We start from the raw sequence: 20,895 nt of genomic DNA on the forward strand, positions 1-20,895 counted from the left end.
AATTCAACTCAGCACCATGCAGAATTTTGCTGACATAGTATACGGGTTTCTGGATTTTCAGTTCCTCCTTACCAATACAGCGCTTAAGGCACTTTCTGAAACGGCTAAGTACAAGAATAAAACTTTATTCAAAGCTGGCTTGGCCAACAACGGGGCCTAGGCCATATATTTCTTTAATTCTTCGAATGCCTTCTGGTTTTCCTCATTCGATACAAAGTCCTTAATGTTCTTTAGTGACTTGAAGAATGACAAGCACTTATCTCCTGACTTGGAGATGAATCGTCCCAGCGCAGCAACCCTTCCTGTGAGCTTCTGAACATCCTTGACAGTTTTTGGTGGTTTCATGTCCAGAATTGCCTTTATTTTATCGGGGTTAGCCTCGATCCCTCTATTGGAGACCATCAATCCCAAAAATTTTCCAGATCCTACTCCGAAAGCACACTTTGTAGGATTTAACATCATCTTGTGGTACCTCAGGACCTCAAAAGCTTCCCTCAAATGGGTTATATGATCAGTCTTTACTAGAATCTTGACTAACATGTCATCAACATAGAATTTCATAGTCTTACCAATAAGATCCTTAAAAATTTTATTTACCAACCTTTGATAGGTGGCTCCTGCATTCTTAAGACCAAATGCCATAACAAGATAACAATAAACACCAAAGTCAGTGATGAATGATACCTTTGGAATATCATCCTTGTGCATCTTAATCTGATTGTATCCGCTAAATCCATCCATGAAGCTCAGCATCTCATGCCCAGCAGTGGCATCAATCAAAGTATCAATTCTTGACAACGGAAAACAGTCTTTAGGGCATGCATCATTCAGATCAGTGAAGTCTATAAACATCCTCCACTTTTCATTGGCTTTCTTCACCATTACAGGGTTTGCTAACCATTCCGGAAATTGAATCTCCTCAATGAAACCAGCCTCTAAGAGCTTCTCTACTTCCTGTTTTATAGCTTCTTATCTTTCCGGGGAAAAGTTTCTTTTCTTTTGTTTTACTGTCTTCCGGTTTGGGTCCACATTTAACTTGTGAGTAATTAGCTCCGGGTCTATGCCTGGCATATCAGCTGCTGACCATGCAAACACATCACTATTTTCTTACAAAAATCTCACCAACTTCCCTCTAAGGGGTTCCTTAAGTGTGGCTCCAATGAAAGTCATCCTCCCAGGATTCTCGGGGGCTAAAGAAATCGAAACCAAGTCTTCTGCTGGCTTTCCTCTTTTCTCATCATTCTCTCGGATATCCATATCTTCAATAGGAAAAACCTTCTCCCCAACTTCATCTGCCCTCAAGGAGGCTACATAACAGCTTCTAGCCATTTTTTGATCTCCTCTCTCTTCTCCAATCCCGAAATCCCATTTCGGGCGGGAAACTTCATAACTGAATGGTAGGAAGAAAGGACTGCCTTAAAGGCATGTATCCCTGTTCTCCTCATGATAGCATTATAAGTTGAACTGTCCTTTAACACCACAAAGTCCAACATCTGCGTTGCTTGCCTTGGTTCCTGACCTATGGTGGTTGGCAACTTGATTATTCCTTCCACAGGACATTCTACTCCCGCAAATCCATATATCGGCATGTCGGTTGGGGTCAATTGGGAGTCGTTATATCCCATCCTTAGAAAGGCGTCATGGAGCAAGATATCCACTGAAGCACCATTATCCACAAGGACCCTCTTGACCGAGCTATTTCCTATTATCGGTGTTATGACCAGCGAGTCGTCATGAGGAAATTTCACACCCTCTAGGTCAGAATCATCAAAAGCCAATGTTACTTCTGTCCTGGCCCTTTTCGGGGCTTCTCCAACAATATGCATAACCTCTCTAGTATATGCTTTTCTGGAGTTTCTGGATAATCCAACAGCAGTTGGTCCTCCAAAGATTGTGTTTATCACAGGCCCTTGAGGTCACGGCCCTCCATAAATTGTGTTTATAACCGGTCCTCTAGGCTGGGGATTCCGCCCCTGATCATCTTGGTCCCTCCTACGATCTTCAAAGTTCTTCCTTCCATTGTTATTCATATCCCCTCCTTCTCCAGTGTATTTGTTTAATCTTCCTTTTTGAATGAGGAACTCTATTTCATCTTTCAGCTGTCTACACTCATCGGTGTCATGACCAACATCTTTGTGAAATCTGCAATACTTGCTCTTATCTAGCTTGGCAGGATCAGCCTTCAAGGGCTTAGGCCAACAAATATCTCGATCTTTTTCGATTTCCATCAGGATCTGGCTTCTAGGAGCATTCAGCTTAGCGTATTCAGTGAACTTTTGCCCAGTTCCTCCCTTCTTGGGGTTTGAATCAGGGTTTTGCTCGGTTCTAGGATACTTGTCCTTAGCGATATACTCCAGATCAGTTTTCCGCTTCTTGCCTCCAGTGGGCTCATTACTCACTACGGTCTTCCTCATGCTTTCTTCGACCTTGATATACTTCCCTGCCCTATCCTGGAGCTGCAACATGCTTTCAGGGGGACGTTTGACCAATGACATCTTAAAAAACTCATCCCTAGTTCCTTGTTGCAGTGCTATCATGGCTACCTTATCATCAAAGTCTGGGACTTTTAAAGCCTCCTTTGTGAAACGATTCAGGTAGTCTCTCAAGGATTCCTTTGTTCCCTGCACAATGCTCATAAGAGATGCTGAGCTTTTCTCATGAAATCTCCCGCTGATGAATTGCTTAATAAAAGCCTGACTTAATTCTCTGAACGACCCAATAGAGTTTGAGGGCAAGCGGCTATACCATCTTTGAGCCATACCCGACAGGGTTTGAGGAACGGCCCGACACTTAATAGCATCATTCACGGGCTGCAACAGCAGTGCATTAGAGAATGTTCTAACATGATTAGCGGGATCTCCCGTGCCATCATAAGCTTTGATAGTTGGCATCTTAAACTTCCTTGAGATATGGGCATTTATTATTTCTTCAGTGAAGGGCGGAGTAGGATCATCAGGATCTCCAAGGGGAAGAAGATTGCTCGGATCAGCCCTTGGGACAACAGCCCTTCTCTGTACTGGACCATCCACGTCTATGACAGGAGGAGGATTTCTCCCCCTAGGAGGTACTGGGGGTCTGGTGGTCTGGTGCGCCTCCAAGTCACGCCTCAGCCTTTGAATCTCATCCTCATGAGCCCTGATCCTTTCCTGCACTTCTTGGGGATTCGTCCCTTGGGTGCTTTGAGGACGTTGGCTTCCATCAGCCATCGGTAGAGATGGCAATTTATACCGAACCGATGGATACCCGATCCGTACTGACCCGAATGGGTTTTACCGAATCCGAATTTTTCGGGTTCGGGTTCGGGTTTGATTTTTAAACCCGAATTAATTTCGGGTCGGGTTTAGTTTTAGGCCATACCGTTCGAACCCGACCCAAAAACCCGAAAACCGATTCTAACCGACCCGAACCTGAACCCGCAAACCCATAAAATATATACATATATATATATAATATGTGTGTATACATAATTACTAATATAATAATATTTTAGCATATGATTAATTGATTACCGAGTCAGTGACCACCTACCCTTTTGTACTCTTACCTAATCCCTAAAGTCCTAAACCTTTTACCTTCTTCCATCGTTTCCTAATCCCTTCTTCTCAATTATCTGAATATTATTTGATTCATCCTCTTCTCAACAACCTCAACCTGGATCTGCAACCCGATTCAGGTTCAATAATCTTTGTTACTCTCTAAATTCTTGTTTTAAGTATTTTTATGGCAAAAATGATAAAGTTTTGACTTTTGATGCAATGATACTTTGTGTACGAAATCCTTGAATTTGCTAATGAGACTTTTAGTATATACTAGGTAAATAATTAAACCCGATTCATCCAATTTATGCGATTCATCTAAACTACAAAGTAAGTAATTAAACCCTAGTTTTCCTATATTTACTTGGTAGTTTAATTAATCCTAATATGTTAGTTTTGAATAAGGGATTCCTACTTTACCCTATATTTTTATATTGATTTTTTTTAATTTGAATCATTCAATATCTAAAGTTGTTTGTACAATATATGTATGGTGTTATTTATTTGTGTATTGAAATGTTGCACTTTGCAGTCACCATCATGAACTCTCAGTCTCAGTCAAGACTAGAAGATGATAGTTCTGAACCAGCAAAATCACATCCCTCGGAACCTCAGTCAGGCTTCAATGATAGCAACTCAAGCCCGAATGTAACTGGCCCAGATTTAGCCGGTAATGATGATGTTCAAGTACAATCAAATACTCAAGAAGGAAAGGGTGCTACAAAATTAAGAAGCGAAGTCTGGAATCATTTTTTCAGGAGGAAAGTTAATGGTGTTCAAAGAGCATTTTGCAAATATTGTCCAGAAGAACTGTGTGCTAAAGGTAGTTCTGGAACGTCGCACTTGAGAAATCATTATACGAATAAGAATTCGAAGAATGAAAATATTAGGCAGAAACTTTTGACAAGCAACTTCAATAAAGATCATCCACATATGGCCTCACATAGTTTTAATCCAGCTGTATCCAAGAAAGAGCTTGCAGCTATGATAATCATGCACGAATATCCTCTTTCTATTGTTGATCATGTTGGATTTAAAAGGTATTCAGCTTCATTGCAGCCGTTGTTTAAGGTTCCATGTAGAAACACGATAAAAAGTGAGATTTTTTGAATTTATGAGTTTGAGAAAGTGAAGATATCGAGTTTGATGGAGAGCAATAAAAGCAGAATTGCTATCACAACGGACATGTGGACCGCGAGCAATAAAAAAAAGGATACATGGCAGTCACATCACATTTTATAGATGATTCGTGGACTTTGCAAAGTCGTATCATGAGTTATGCACATTTTATTTTTCTCAAATTTTGAGTTCTAGTACATGACCAGTTAGATATTTAGTAATTATTGTTTATTTCTGTAAAAATTTTAGGTTTATATATGTACCTTGTCCACATACTAAAGATATCTTATGTGAGCATTTGGTTGATTGTTTGTTGGACTGGAACCTGGACAAAAAAATTTTATGTGTCACCGTTGATAATTGTACCACTAACGATGCCATGATTGAATCGGTATTAGAAAGGTTAGATAATTCATCACTTTTGGCAAGTGGTAATTTATTTCACATGCGTTGTTCAGCACATATTTTAAACCTGATTGTAAAAGATGGATTAGATGAAATAAAAATTGGTGTAGGAAAAGTTAGGGAATCAGTTGCTTATTGGACAACAACACCTAAAAGGGAAGAGAGGTTTGAGGAAACAGCCCGTCAATCGCGTAATTCAAATACTAAAAAATTAGGACTTGATTGTATAACTCGGTGGAATTCAACGTACTTGATGCTTGAAACTGCATTATTGTATAATGATGTATTCACTAGATTAAGTCGTAAGGAGCCTCAATATTCAAGTGTCCCTTCTCCTGAAGAATGGGAATTTGCTAAAGAAGTGTGTGAAAAGTTAAAGTGTTTTTACAAGGCAACTGAAATTTTTTCTGGAACAAAATATCCAACTGCCAATACTTGTTTTATTAATATTTGTGAGATTCGGCTTGCCATGACGGAATGGCGCGAAAGTTCAAATTTTGTTATACAAAAAATGGCGGAGAAAATGTTAATAAAATTTGAAAAATATTGAGATGTAATTATTGGGGTTGTTGGAGTTTCCACGGTGTTGGATCCTAGATACAAGTTGAAGGTACTGGAGTTTTATTTTGATAAAATTTCGGATCACGCGCTCTAGTAGAAGTTGAAAAGATCCGCACTCTTTGCTTTTCTTTGCTAAGGGAGTACCATCAAAGACTTAATTCGAACGCGGAAGGGAATGATGAATTTGTTACTTTATCAAATTCAGCTAGTGCTGAACATGCTTCACAATTTGATTTGTTTATAAGTACCAAGAAACGTAAGAAGGTAGACTTCATAAAGTCTGAGTTAGAACATTATTTAGATGAGGATGTTTGGACTAAGGCTGAGGGTTTTGATGTGTTATCATGGTGGAAGTTGAATTCACCAAAGTATCCAACCTTAGCTTGCATGGCTCGGGATTTTTTAGCCGTTCCAGCATCGACTGTAACGTCGGAGTCAGCCTTTAGCTCTAGCGGAAGGTTGATGAGTCCACATCGTAATAGACTTCATCCTAATACAATAGAAGCCTTGATGTGTGCTCAAAGTTGGTTATGGGCCGAAGAAATGAAAGGTAATACTATTTGCATTAAATTTTAAATTTCAAAATGTACACTTTATTTTAAAGTATACTGATGTAATTACTAATTAATGTAATTTAGGCGAGCCATCTTTGGGATATGCAACTATCTATAATGACATGGAGGTGGAGGATTCATGCATTACTCGAGAAGTTTGATTGTCCGAGGTATTTGCTAACTATTACAGGTTTCTCTTTATTCTTTAGATGTTTTAATCGAGTGTCGATTCTGTTTTCTTTCTGCAAGTCTGTGTCTGGACTGGAATGCGAGTCTGGTTGGTACTACAAGTCAGCAAATTTGTTAATTATTGTGGATCTGGTGTCTAATATATAATGTAGTTTTTGTTTGTTGCAGAATGGAAATGAAGGTCCCTAGACCCTGATTCACTTTTTAAATTTTTGTTTTTAAGGTCTCCACACTTTCAAGATGCAGATTTATTTACTAGCATGTGAAATTCAACTGAGATTTTAATTTTTCAAACCTTATATAGTTATATTTATTCGTGTTCATATGATATGTTAAATTCTCTTCCTGATGCTCAAGAGAAGAAACTGGAAGACCAGTTCTTGGCTGGACAAAAGTTATAAACTAGAAGTAATTTTGTCAATTTGAAAGACCAGTTCTTTGTCTATCTCTTTCTTTCATCTAATGCAATTTGTTTTTTTCCACTAAATCAGAAAATGTGCAGCTAATTGTGTCCTTCTCTTTTCATATATATTTTCATTTTCTGCAACTAGACACTAGACAATATGGTTAATTGGTGATTATTTCAGAAAAAAATGATTTTTGCATTTTATCATACATTTGTTATTTTTATGCAGATTGCTGGTACATGGAAATTTGCAGAGAAGGAAAATATTTAGATGTTGGCTGGCTCGGGCTCCTTTTTAAATTTTGGATTCTTAATTAATGAATGTGATAGCAGATTAGAAATGGGCCAAACGGCTTTGTAATGCTTGAATTTTAATTTGCCTTCAAATTTTAAGACTTTTATTCTGTTTCTATTTAAAACTACTGAATTATTACATTTTCTTTTTTCCTAAACAATCAATTTTTTCGGGTTTCGGGTTAACCCGAACCCGAAACTCGAACAAAACCCGACGGGTTCGAGTTCAGAATTACATATTTCGGGTTTCTCCTGGTTCGGGTTTGGGTTGGCTATATAAAATCAGGTTCGGGTTTGGTTTTTTCAAAACCCGTTTCGACCGACCCGTTTGCCATCCCTAGCCATCGGCTCTTTGCCAGCACGTCTCCATCTTGGGGCTACTTCATCATCCGAAGATTCAGAGTCTCTCTCAGTGTAAGGACCAGAAAATTTCTGATCCTCAGGGATAGGAGCCAAACCTCGTATGTAGGGGGCGATCGTCCTCGTGCTTCACTCCGTCCAGCATGTCCACTTCCTCCAACCTCAGGGTGAAGGGGCATCCCATAAGGGGGGTTAGTGGTCACAACAGTTGAATACTCGTACCCAATGGGTCGAGAGTTCACAGGTGCATGTAGTTGTTGAACTTGGGGATTCGTACCTTGAATAGCCCGGGAATCGTCCCTTGTGGCTGAGGTTGAGTTGCCCCTATCTGGGCTTCCCCTTGGGTAGGTGCATAAGTTGAGTGAGGAGGTATCTCCACGGTTGACGAAATCACCTGGGTTGTCCTCGAAGGTGTTCCTTCCTCCAGAGCTCTAATTGTTCTCCGTGTTCTCGCCATGGTTGTTGTTGTGCTTTCCCACAGACGGCGCCAAATGTTATGGATTAAAAACTAAGGTATATAATCGCTGTATTTATTACTAAGGAACGTGAGATTCGAGGCTCGATTTGACTGTTCTTGTGTTTCGTGACTCAATCTGCCTTAACAAGATGCCTACGTACCTTGCTGATTGCCAAAGATCAAGTCAAAAAATGTAGTTCTGATCTGTGGGGTGAGGCCCCTTATATAGATGTTGGAAGTCCTTGAATTGGACTTGGTATAGGAGACGTAGTGGTCAAGTCTCTGAATTAGAGTGGACTTTGGAGTCCTAGGAAGTAGGAAGCTGGTTCCTTATCCTATGAGGTTCCTTGGAGGCCAATCTATAAGGATTTATATCCCCACTAGGATTTATCTTAATAGCTGTTTTTCTCCCTTATTAATTAATTATGAAATTAATTAATAATCAGGGTTTTGGGCCTTCTTTGTTCCATCAGGCCTGATCTGGTCCATCAGGCCTGATCAATGTGTTAACTTTTTTGGTCTGAATATCACACATCTTCTTATTGGGCCTTGCAGCCCAATTCATATGTAATTAATGCAACATTAACTACGTAATCATGATTTATTTATTCCCTATCATTGATTTTTCTCGTACAATAAAAAATTTAGCAATTAAGTAATTTAAAAAATGAATCGACTTTAACGATTTTAGAAAGTACCCTAACTAATTATTCACAAATTTCTCGTTGCCAGTATAATGTTGTTAAATTATTTGTGGCAATATCTAGTTAACAATATATGCATATCTACTATTTTTACATTAGATATGTACTTTAAAATATGTTATTGCGTGTGGTAGGGTTAGCGTCAAACTACATATTATTTTCTATAAAGACTAAAATAACATAATTTTAGTCATTTTCGTTTTTTTGTGAATAATTTTAAACTTTTTTCAAATACAAATTCAGTAATAATATATATTAGCTAATGTGCCAAACTTTTTTAAATTCGATAAAATATTCATAAATATTAGTACATAAATTATTCAACAAGTTTTCATCAACTTACGCTCATATATATGAACTACGTAAATTATAATAAACAACGACATATTTGATTTAGAGATCACGTATAATTAAAATATTTGTTATTAACAGAATCATAAGCCTGTAAAAGAAGAAGAAGAAGAAAAAGAGTTGTACATAATAAATCATCACTTTGTAGTCTAAATATTCATTGAACATAAACTATTAACAGTAATATTTTTTGTACATTTAATTAAATTATTAGGAATTATACTTTATTTATTAATCGCAAAAAAATAAATTTTCAAAAATTTTATACGTTGTATTCAGATATATTGCTAGAAAACATTAACCAATTTATACGTAATAAGTTATGGATTTTGTGAATCTTTGCGTGAATTTAAAATGAAGATATTGAGATGATATAAATGTATAATATAAATACAATTTAATTTTCTACCTCCGGTCACTTATCGGGTCACTAGCATGACAAACTCCGCTACTATCTTCTTACCAACTAACAACTACTACAAGGCAAGTTCAACACACAGTATAAAATAATAATAGTTATGGTTATATTATAATATAATATCTTATGCCAAAATTGTCATAATATAATACTGGAAACTCCTTCAAAAAAAATATAATACTATAAATATTTTTGGGTACTAAATTCAAAGTCGCACCCCGATAATAGTTTCGTTTCAAATTTACGTAAATAGTTTAACTTTTACTCCCACGGTTTTCAAAATATTTTATCTACTTTTTTTAAAAAAAATTGAAATTCTTTCTCCAATCCTAATTTCAAAGTAACTTTTAATTGATTTTCAAACACTAATACATAGTTCATCTTTTTAAGCTGAACTTAATTTCACATATTTCTCATTTATATTTTCAAGATTATCTTTTTTAATTTTTTTTATAGTCCTCTCGGCTCAGTTGGTTAAATAGGGGATAACTATCATTTTGGTCACATGTTCGAATCAACGGGTAGAGAATTTATAAATATGCCTTCTGAGCCAGAACATATCGTCTAAATGCGGTTTATCTTGTTTGACGTGTTTTGCAGGTATTGTGTGAACCCGTAGGGTTTAGTATTGTGTGAACCCGTAAGGTTTATCCAGTGTGCACCGAAGGGTAGCGGTTACGAGTTCCCTATGATAAAAAAAAAGATTAACTTTTTTCACATAATATATTTAATTAATATTGATTAAAATACAAAATACAAAATTTTCATCAACGTTCACTTTTTATTGTTTTAAAAGTTAACATGCATTTTGATAAGAAGTGATGACCTGGTTTGATATAATTTTGTTATTTGGTTATGTATAATATAATATTTATTCCACTTTTCACCTCGGATAAGGTGGTAAAAATGAAAGGATCCATTCATATAAAACTAAAACTATATATATGTATGCTTGCGTTTAAATATGAAATCCTTTTACGTTGTCACGGAATATTTGTATGAAAACAAAAAAGAAAAAAAAGTTGCATTTTAATTTTTTCAGCTTGTTCCCAAAAAAATTAAGGAAGAAAAGAAAATGTTTCTAAAGATGTGGAAGTATGATCATTATATATTGGCTTACTGACCTTTTCCGCTTCAAAATTTGCACCAATATACTCATAAATCCTTTAAGTTTTTTAAAAAAGGCCCAAATTGACAGAGTTATTTAAGTCATTTAACACTATTCATACAAACATATATATGAACTATTTTAACCCCTCCTTTCATTTCATCACCTCTCATCCCCTCGTTCATACAAATATATTTCGTCTGAAGACAGATCTATGGCTGGAATGAGTAGGAAAAGGATGAAGGACAGTCGATATTTAGTTTGATGAGTACACGAGTGCAAACTTCATGATTTTATGAGTATACGGGTGCAAACTTTGAGGGCGAAAAGGTCATTAAGCCTTATATATTTATTATCAAAATCTTATTCCCAATTTGAAAAAATATAGAGAGAAAAAAAAAATCACTCACTTTCCTTTTTTTCTTTTCCTTCATTGTTTCTACGTATATGACGAAGATAAAAAAATCATTTCAAGAAATCTATGTATGTAGTCTAAATATTTATTGAACTGGTTTTTTCTATACGAAACCTAAAGAACTGAATTTCATATTCCCTTCTTTAATCGAATCAAGTAATTGATTGATTATTTTTATTATATCAATAATCATATTTCGGTGCTTGATTCACAAATAAAGTAAGCAATGGTTCAATCTTATCGATTCGATTAAAAATTGTTGTTGAAATCTTTGATTAATGTCTCGGGACTACAAAAGATGACATGTATGTTTACCGGCTTTAACGACAAAATATTTTGAACGAGAAGTTCTTAACTATGAATGTAAATTTTTACGATATAGGTAAGTCTCATGTGAAGTTAAATCATGAGCCAAAGTATTGTCTCGCTTGAATCTATCGGTTGATTCCGCTTTAATGGCAAATTGTTCGAACGAGAAAGGCTTAACTAATTTATTGAGCGAAGATTTTCACAGCATAGGTAAGTATCATGTGAAGAAAATCACGGGTCAAGATATTGTCTTCCTTACTTTTACGAACTTTTATGTCATTGTATATCATATTATACCTAAAACACATATATCTGTAATATAAATCGGGAGTCTTTAGTGAAAACAATTTTTTTATTCTTTTAAACGAGGGTAAGGCTGAGTAAAGTATATCCTTCCCAAACACTGTTTTATACGGTATATACCGAATATGATAGATTGATTGATTGATTGATTTGTGCATGGAGTTTGAGAAATTGATAAAATAAATATTTACATCCATATATTTAAAATGTATTAGTTAAAATATAATATTTTATTATGTGATTATTATATATCTCAGAAGTACCCCATTCTCAATGACTTCTATTCTAAAATAAAGTTCTATAATTATTATATACTAGTTGATAAATATTGCGAAGCACGGGTTGAGATCTACATATCAATATTAAATAATATTTTTATAAAGGTTAATTCTAAATTATGATTAAAATATATATAATTTTTTTTTAGTATTATTACAAAGTTTCTTTTAAAATTATAGGTGATTTTTATTAACTCAAATATTGGAGAACAACAAACTTAACCTTATAATGTGATGTAGGCCGAATATATATAACTAACATTTTACATTAAAACTATAACCAAATAGTGAGCAACTCGATTGTCGAATAATTTAATAAAACATTAAATCAACATTATTAAGTACCGCGAAAGTAAGCAGTAAGCAACACGATTGACGAATATTTTAACAAAATATTAAATTAACATTATTAAGTACCAAAAGCATCTACTTGCATACGAAAATGAATTATTCATTGATGTCAATTATGTAGTTATACAAAATTGTACAATATATCTGTAGAGTATTAACTTTGAAAATAGGATGTAAATATATAAAAAAATTATAAATTATAGGGAATTATAGCAAATTCAACTAAATGCAACTCTCTTTTTTTTGAAAAATAATAAAAGTATTTTTTTTGTTGCGTTTCCGGTTGCACTTGATTTAATAAATACAACTAGTTGAGTAACGCATTATGCAGTCAAATATTTTTTTAATTTTTCTACTCATTCTTGAAGTTGCACTTCTTGTTGATTTTGGTTCATCTTATGTACAAATATGATTGCAAAGTTGCGAAAGATATTTTTGCAAAATAGTAAAAAAAGAAGAAGGCATTTTTGCAAAACAAAATTCATACTTGATATATGAAAAACATGTGCAACTATTCCATTAAATTTGTCACGGTTATCTCATGAAAATTGTTTTGGTGTAGAATTAGTTTGAGATAACTGCATCGAATGTTAAGCAAAATAAATTGAATTAATTAAGAATTGATTTCAATATAGTACATATAATTAATAATACAAAGGTAGATAAGAATTAAAAAACGGATAAAATAATATATATTATTATATATATATAATTATAAGTCAGATAGGAAGCAAAAATAATAAAAATTATACATTTAAAGTTATAATGAGAATAATTAATAGGTATATAAGAATAAAAAATGGGTAAAATAATAAATATAAAATTATAAGTTATATATAAATAAGAAAAATTATACATTTAGAGTTATAATGAGATTCATAAGGTGAATTCGAAAAATTGTAAAATCAAAAATATGTAAAATCAAAGTACCGATTAAAAAGGAGGATTTTATTTATTAATTACGATTATTAATTATAAACTGACGTGCGCATAGGAAGTTAATTTTCTAATCTTACACAAATACAATAGATTAGTCTTATTTGACAACCGTATGTATAGCGGATTATTTAATTAGAAATGTATCAAATTTTGTTATTGATAAATTTTAAATTTTAAATTGGCCATTTTCAAGTAGGCATGTCTTAAATTGGTTTATTTTATTTTTTTATAAAAAAATTGGTTATTTTAAAAGTCGATTATAAACTAACAATATCTCAAATTTAATATCGAAAATTAGTAATTTTATGTGAAAAATGGTCAATTCAAGATCCCGAATTAATTGATAAATTTGATATTTTATAAATTATATATAATGATAAATTTGATACTTATACCGCTATATTACATAGATTGACTAATAAAAAAGCCCCTTTAGCTCGACTACAAGCCTAGGTTATCGAAGTTTAGGTTGTAGTTAAATTTACTAATGTTAAAATTATTGCAAAATCTGCCCACATAAAAGAGAATGCTAGATTTCAAGTACTGATGTGTCACATAATAGTGAGTAATTTTTTCTAAAAATATTATAACATTTCATGCGCACAAATCAAAATCCTTGATATGTTAATCACGTTATTTGATTAAAAATTTAATTTTTTTGAAAAAAGTAGCACCACAGTCTTTAAAAGCTGTCTTAAGGTGCATGCCACCACGTTCGTAGTTTTGCTTCTAGTTGTGCAGCCCATGCGCCAATACAAATCCCTTATATTTAACCTGCTCAGTTGGACAACTCAATTCTACCCACTAACTTTTAAACTCGTTCTTCGTTTGTATATTAATGTACGTACATGGAAGAAAACAAAGGGAGCAGTTAAGATAGAAGGCGGCAAAGATCATATCTTTTACAAAAGGCAGCTAGTTCTTAAAATCAATTAAAATACCAGAACTAATTAATATACATACATATGGAACCATACATCAATAAAATTGTAAAATATAAAACTTGTAACTTGGTACATAACTTAAGAGTACAAGTCAAATTGGCAAACCAGGTGATGACAATGACATTGACAAGTATTCCTATCTTTATATAACTAACATTTGCAAGTATATAATTCTCATTTCTCATCTATCTCCATCTCTCATTTCAACTTCTTAACATTTATTAGTTATTCTAGCTTTTGCTAATCAAAGTTAATCAGTAATGGGGGCATTTAGACTTGTGGTTTGTGTGTGGTCAGTTTGGATTAGTGTGAGCTTGATACTTGCATCTGCACAAGTACCAAATTACTATGCTAATGTATGTCCTAACGTTGAAAGCATTGTTAGGAAGGTTGTTCAATCCAAAATTAAACAAACTTTCGTTACTATCCCTGGAACTCTCCGTCTCTTCTTCCATGATTGTTTTGTCCAGGTATGTCCAATCTTTCTGCTGCATGACATTGCATCGAAAATCGAAATATATTTAACCAAAGTATCTGTTATGCAGGGTTGTGATGCTTCGGTGATGATAGCATCTTCAGGAAGCAACACGGCAGAGAAGGATCATTCAGATAATCTGTCATTAGCTGGAGACGGATTCGACACGGTGATCAAAGCTAAAGCTGCTGTGGATGCTGTGTCAAGTTGCAAAAACAAGGTGTCTTGTGCTGACATTCTTGCTATTGCCACCAGAGATGTTATTGCCTTGGTATGTAATTTCACTACAAGAACTGATGTCTATTGACGTTTTTCCAATAGTGTTTGTTTATCAATTTAATTCCGCGTAAATATTACTAAATCGAAGTAACGTGAAATTATGCAGTCAGGTGGACCATCATATACAGTAGAGTTGGGAAGGTTAGACGGGTTGGTTTCGCTTTCTTCAAACGTGAACGGGAAGCTGCCAAAACCAGGATTCAATTTGAACCAGCTTAATTCTCTATTTGCTGCCAATGGATTGACCCAAACTGACATGATTGCGCTCTCAGGTACCACCTAATCCCGCGCTAATCACAATACAATAGTCATGCATTATATCCAATCCACTACGTTACGGTCCTGAAGTTTACGGGGCCCTGATCAAATTCGGTGTATGATATCCTAAACGCAGATTTTGTCCGCCTGTAGATAAGGTCACCTTGTCCTATAAACAGTTTCTATCAAACATTCCGTGTTTGAACGTATCTGTTTAATTCATTTTGTTCTATAGCGTTTATTGGGACCATAGACCAAGCCCATTTTGTCTCCTCATGTTTGGACTTGCCCTACGGGCTACCAGACTTCAGTTTGTGCTCTTTTCTTTTTGCAGAATTTTTTCTAAGTACTTGCAACATTTCTAAAAAAAATCACAGACCTTATAATTAAAGACAGAGCACATTTACGTAAACAACCACCTCACTCGGCAGTGACATCTCACCTGATGTTTTGATTTAGTCTTGCAACGTTATTTTAAAGAGATTTTTATATATACCCCATGGACCACGTTTGTGATCATATTTTACTATATACACATCATTACTTGTTTTTAATTCTCTAAAATTGAATTTTCAAACGTATTCATTAGATTACTTGATTAGTTTTACATAGTCGAATTCTTAACCTACATTTGAAAAATTAAGACTTCAACCATTGCATCAACCCGATTTGTGATCATCTTTTATTATATAAACATCATTACTTGTTTTTAATTCTCTAAAATTTAATTTTCAAATGTATTCATTAGACTAGTTGATTAGTTTTACATAGTCGATCTCAACCCCTACAACAACTCAGTTTGTGAAATTCTCTAAAATTGAATTTCCAAATGTATATCTAAAATTGAATTTTCAAATGTATATAGTTGATTAGTTTTACGTAGTCGAACTCTTAATCTTCATTTGAAAAGTTAAGATACTGCACTAACCTAGTTTGTGATCATCTTTTATTATATAAACATGTTTTTAATTCTCTAAAATTGAATTTTCAAACGTATTCATTAGATTAGTTGATTAATTTTCCATAGTCAAACTCTTAACCTCTATTTGAAAAGTCAAGACCTCAACCACTGCACCACCCTTTTGTCAGTTGTCAGTTGTCATAGAGAGTATTATTTTGTATTGCATGATTAATAATTCTTTGCATTTATCATCTTATGTAGCTGCACATAGCCTGGGATTTTCTCACTGTGATCAGTTTGCAAGTCGGATTCAGAACCCAATAGACCCGACCTTAAACAAGACCTACGCAACGCAACTGCAGTCAATGTGTCCTAAAAATGTTGACCCTACAATAGCCATAAACATGGACCCGATCACTCCAAGAACCTTTGATAATGTTTACTACCAAAATTTGCAGCAGGGCATGGGACTATTCACTTCCGACCAAGTCCTCTTCACAGATTCAAGATCCAAGCCGACGGTTAATCAATGGGCCAGCAACTCTGCAGCATTCGAAAAAGCCTTTAGTACAGCTATGACGAAATTGGGTCGAGTCGGAGTCAAGACAGGAAGCAATGGAAATATTAGGCGTGATTGTTCTTCATTCAACTAATTAATAGAGTGGCATGTTAGTATGTCTACAAGGTGTTTTGGCCTAATAATCACTCTAATGTCAGTGAGAGCTAAAAAAGTTCAGATTTCTGCTGCTAGCTAGAGTGAATGAATATAATATACAGAGATTTATCTGTTCTACAATCGGCTCATCAACTATGGCACACATGCATTTCTGAAAACAACTAGTTACATTTTAGTGAAAGTTCTAAAGCCATGCATGCATTTATGTTACATGTTACATGTAACTGGGAAGAACTATTGTTGAAATAATAACAATTACAGAACAAGAACAAGATAAACTTGCCTAAATTTTGGTAATTAACTCAACTAACAAGAAAAACTTCATTATAAGGTCACTTAATTAGGTATCCATGCAGTTGCAAAAACAACATTGTGCCCTTTCCAAGTCAGCAACAGATGTTCTTCTTCCCTTTTCAATCCCCACCCAACTGCATGCTCATTCAACATACTCTTCACTTCTACTACTGCTTCTTCTCTGAAACCAACCTCTTTAAATCTCGCACTTCTCATCCTTTCCACCCACTTGCTCGTAGGCTCGGCCCTCTCCACTCTCCTAGAACCCTCCTCTACCACCACATTCTCTATTTTCCACCCGATATCCGCCTCGTACCACTGCCTCTCCGTACCGTCTTGTGGAAGATATGTGTCGATTATGTCATATGGTATCCATAAATAATTGAAAGCTGATCTCAGTCTGCACACTAAACTGTTTGATGTAAAATCCGCGTATTCGTCTATTAACAGAACTATTGTTGGATTAAGACTATGCACTGCTTTAAGGAACATGGTTCTATAAGATTCCGAGGAAGAGTCAAGAAAATTAGGTTGTGGATTTAGGGTTTCTTCAGGAATATAGTGTAGCATCATGTGGCAGTTCACTACTAGAGCCTCGTCTTGCTTTGGATGTTCAAGCTGTTGAATCTTTAGTTCATCAATTAGAGATAAAAATCCATCTGAAGAAGTGGAAGAAATTACTTTGAATTCCAAAACTATATTACAAGACCTAGCGAAATTTACTAATTTTGTACCTAAATCCTGGTAGGATATATTGAAAATAGGTGGAACATTGTTGGTGGCACTGGCGATAGTGAGCTTGACTAGTGTGGGGACCTTAACACGGTTAGCTAAAGCTTCGATCAAAGTTGGAATTTGCATGCAGTGAGTTGAGCTCAAATCAATGATGTGAATGACTGAGTATCTCTCCACAGCTTCTAAAATGGCTGCATTAGCAGCTGTGAACCCAAACCGGTGCCACGGAGTTAAGTCAACGAAGCTGGCTAGCTCCATAATGGAGAATTTGTGAATAGGAGTGTAAACATTTGGAATCAAAGAGATGATTCTGCAAGTTCCATATCGAGCTGCACGAGTCACAAGGGCCCGGAGGAAGGCATAAGTGAGGCGTTGCTTAGAGTCGCCATCTGAGGGTGCAATGTTATTTAGAACCCATAAGATCTGTTGTGTTGATGTTGAGTCCTTGCTTTCGATTGCATTGGCACAGTGTATTAGTAATTGTTCAATGCAATAGGAGTCGCGGAGGGCCTTCGATGGTTGGAATATTGAGTTAGGCCATGGTGGTTTGGTACTCTGGAGTACTCTTCTACTACTACTACTACTGTAATAACCTGCAAATGGCGCGATTTGGTGCAATTGTGGAGTACTACTTGTGCCGGTAAAGTGCATCATTATGAACAGATATATTTGAGATAATTTTGTAAAAGAGACAAAAAAAGGGACAGAAAGGAAGAAAATGAATTGACAAGACTGGTAGTACTAGAACCTGGGAGATAGAGCTACAAATTAACTCTTTCTTTCTTTCTTCCTCTTTTTTTTAGACTCCCGGAAGCGCGGAAGCTAGGATATAGGTTATTGATTGGATTGTTTGGAGAGTGGCAGAGAAAATTTTGCTTCTGAATTGTGATTAGAGGGAAAAACAGGGGAGACTAGAAAGGAGGTGTATGAATTATTGAGTTGGGATTTTGGTGGCAAGTGAGATGGGAAGCCACTGAGTTTGTTTGAATGCAGGGAAAGAGTTGGACGTTTTGGCATGTTTATATAGGAAAGACAGACAAGATATCTCTTAGAATTTCAAAGCGGTTTAGATTTGGCTCTTTCTACTCACGGACTATCCATCTTGCTGCTGCTAGTAAAGTAAATTGTTTTTAACATGATCTACTTTCTGTTTCCCTTTTCTATGAGTTTGAATTCTGCGAAACGATAAGACTCATAATTTGTATTCATTCCAGACGTGTGCCCCAAACGTGGACACTGTTTATGTTAATATGCATGACGGACCGTTTCCATACAAACCATCACTAATGCACCGCATCCCATCAGAACTTCGAAAGTTAAGCGTGCTTGGCCGGTACGGCGATAGCAGTACTAGGATGGATAACCATGCTACAATATCTTTTCACAGAGGTGGTGAGGCATATTAAAATTCATTCAGAGGCATACAGCATACCATCTTAAAATCAGTGATGATGCTACAGGTTGTAGACTGCTGTTAGAGCAACTCCCATGGTTGACACCCTCAAAAGGTGCCACCTTCGCCACATAATCAAAAATATTATATTTTAAATTTTCTCTCTTTCATATCATTTTTATCACCCTTTTTTCAAAAGACACTTCAATGATTGGCAGCTCAACATGTCAACTTCATTAATTTAATTAAAATATATTAAGAAAATGATATTTTATGCATCACTGGGAACACAAATGAAGTTGACACTCTACTTTATAGAATACCAACTTTTGACACCCCTTGGCACCTTATACCAACTCATTTGACACCTCAATGACATCCCTCAAATTCAATGGAGTGCTAATAAGGGTGCTGAGCCATATCATGTCACATGGCGTTGACACTCCTCTTAACACCCCTCCATTGAAGTTGTTCTTAAAGTTCAAAATTAATGTTATCTGTAGTAAAAAAATCTGATTTTAAAAGTATATACTAGATAAATTGATGTTGAGTTATCAAGAAAGTAATGTGGACGACCTTCATTATTCATTTTTCTCTGGAGCATCATCATTCTTCTGGTGCAAGTCGTCGGCATTAAAAAAATTACAGTACTACGTCATTTCGGAACTATATAACAGGAAAAAATAATAGCTATTACGTCTTCTTTTTTGCCCTATCTGAGATTGATAAACATTTTAAATGAAATAAGTTAAAGTTAAGGCTTTGTTAAGTTCAAAGGAGGATTCCTTTGACTTGAGGTACAAAGACTATACGACAGATTTATATTAATATAATATGGTAAAATTGGGTAAACTGTATTTGGAGTTTCTCAGTGAGACTAATGCTCTCTCTAATGTATATTATTTTGTAATGCTAATTGCTAATCAAGAAAACAGCATATGAACAAATTAACAGAAGCGTATAGTGAATAATTAAAGACCGTTGCTTAATTAATACATGTATATTACTTGAGCCTAGTTGATTGATGAGAAGGTTAGTTTGTGAGCATTCACCTTAATATTTTATTTTATTTTTGTCAGATGGATACAGAAAAGGGAAGGGTTATAATCTAGAAACGATTCGTGTATATATTTCACAGAAACGTGAAATTAAGGTAGAGGTACGTTTTAAACCGAGATATAATATAAGAAGAAAGGAGTTTTCTTAGGTCATGATGGTCCCGGAAACTTAGACAATAATAGAGAACATTCAAATAAATAAATAAAAATTACTTATCTGAAATATATGTATGAGTTGACAACTTGATAGATCCAGGTATTCGACTTTCGATCCTAGTTCCGCTACCATCATGTGCAAAGCTTGCCCCCGAATAAAATAGCAAAAGAATTAACTCACTTAAAAATTATTACTCTGAAAACATAAAATCATCTAATAAAGATTTCAATTTAATAATATAATTTTAAGATACATAGTTGTTAATAGAGCCGGCAATTTCGAATACAACACAATAACACGACACGAAAACGACACAAAAATAACGGGTTTGGATTGACATTTTTGGTACACGAACACGAAAGTACACAGATGAATTTATTGTCGGTTTTGGATTTACCCTTAGGTACACGACACGAAACGAAAGTACACGAAATAAATAAATAAATTTATCATAATTATATGAATACATATATCTTACAATAATATTTTATATATAATTTTTACAAAAATTAGATACAAAATAGATTCAAATTTAAATTTCATAAGACTGGATTGTACTTGAGTTTGTATGACTTATTAACTTAAGACTCGACCAGTAAAAATAAAATATTTAAATATAAATTATATTTTTCTTTATTTTTATTAGTAATTTTAAATTACAGGAAACA

At 34.7% G+C, this 20,895-nt stretch overlaps 2 protein-coding genes across 3 annotated transcripts; one reads left to right on the forward strand and one right to left on the reverse strand.

The window, feature by feature from the left end:
* Positions 1–14,174: 14,174 nt before the first annotated feature.
* On the forward strand, positions 14,175–16,711 carry LOC141662115 (peroxidase 73). Its single transcript, XM_074469165.1, has 4 exons — positions 14,175–14,471; positions 14,547–14,747; positions 14,862–15,027; positions 16,176–16,711. The coding sequence occupies exons 1-4, from the start codon at positions 14,262–14,264 to the stop codon at positions 16,565–16,567; spliced, it is 969 nt and encodes a 322-aa protein (XP_074325266.1). The 5' UTR covers positions 14,175–14,261; the 3' UTR covers positions 16,568–16,711.
* Positions 16,712–16,720: 9 nt separating this feature from the next.
* On the reverse strand, positions 16,721–18,616 carry LOC141662114 (scarecrow-like protein 32). 2 transcript variants are annotated; one of them, XM_074469164.1, is made up of 2 exons: positions 17,619–18,616; positions 16,721–17,543 (listed from the first exon to the last, which is right to left on the reverse strand). In XM_074469164.1, the coding sequence occupies exons 1-2, from the start codon at positions 18,271–18,273 to the stop codon at positions 16,927–16,929; spliced, it is 1,272 nt and encodes a 423-aa protein (XP_074325265.1). In that variant the 5' UTR covers positions 18,274–18,616; the 3' UTR covers positions 16,721–16,926. The 2 variants fall into 2 exon arrangements, with proteins under 2 accessions (XP_074325265.1, XP_074325264.1); XM_074469163.1 differs by having other exon boundaries at positions 16,721–18,616.
* Between the last annotated feature and the right edge of the window lie 2,279 nt (positions 18,617–20,895).

The sequence above is a fragment of the Apium graveolens genome, chromosome 5 (genome assembly GCF_009905375.1).
Source record: "Apium graveolens cultivar Ventura chromosome 5, ASM990537v1, whole genome shotgun sequence".
Classification (NCBI taxonomy): Eukaryota; Viridiplantae; Streptophyta; class Magnoliopsida; order Apiales; family Apiaceae; genus Apium; species Apium graveolens.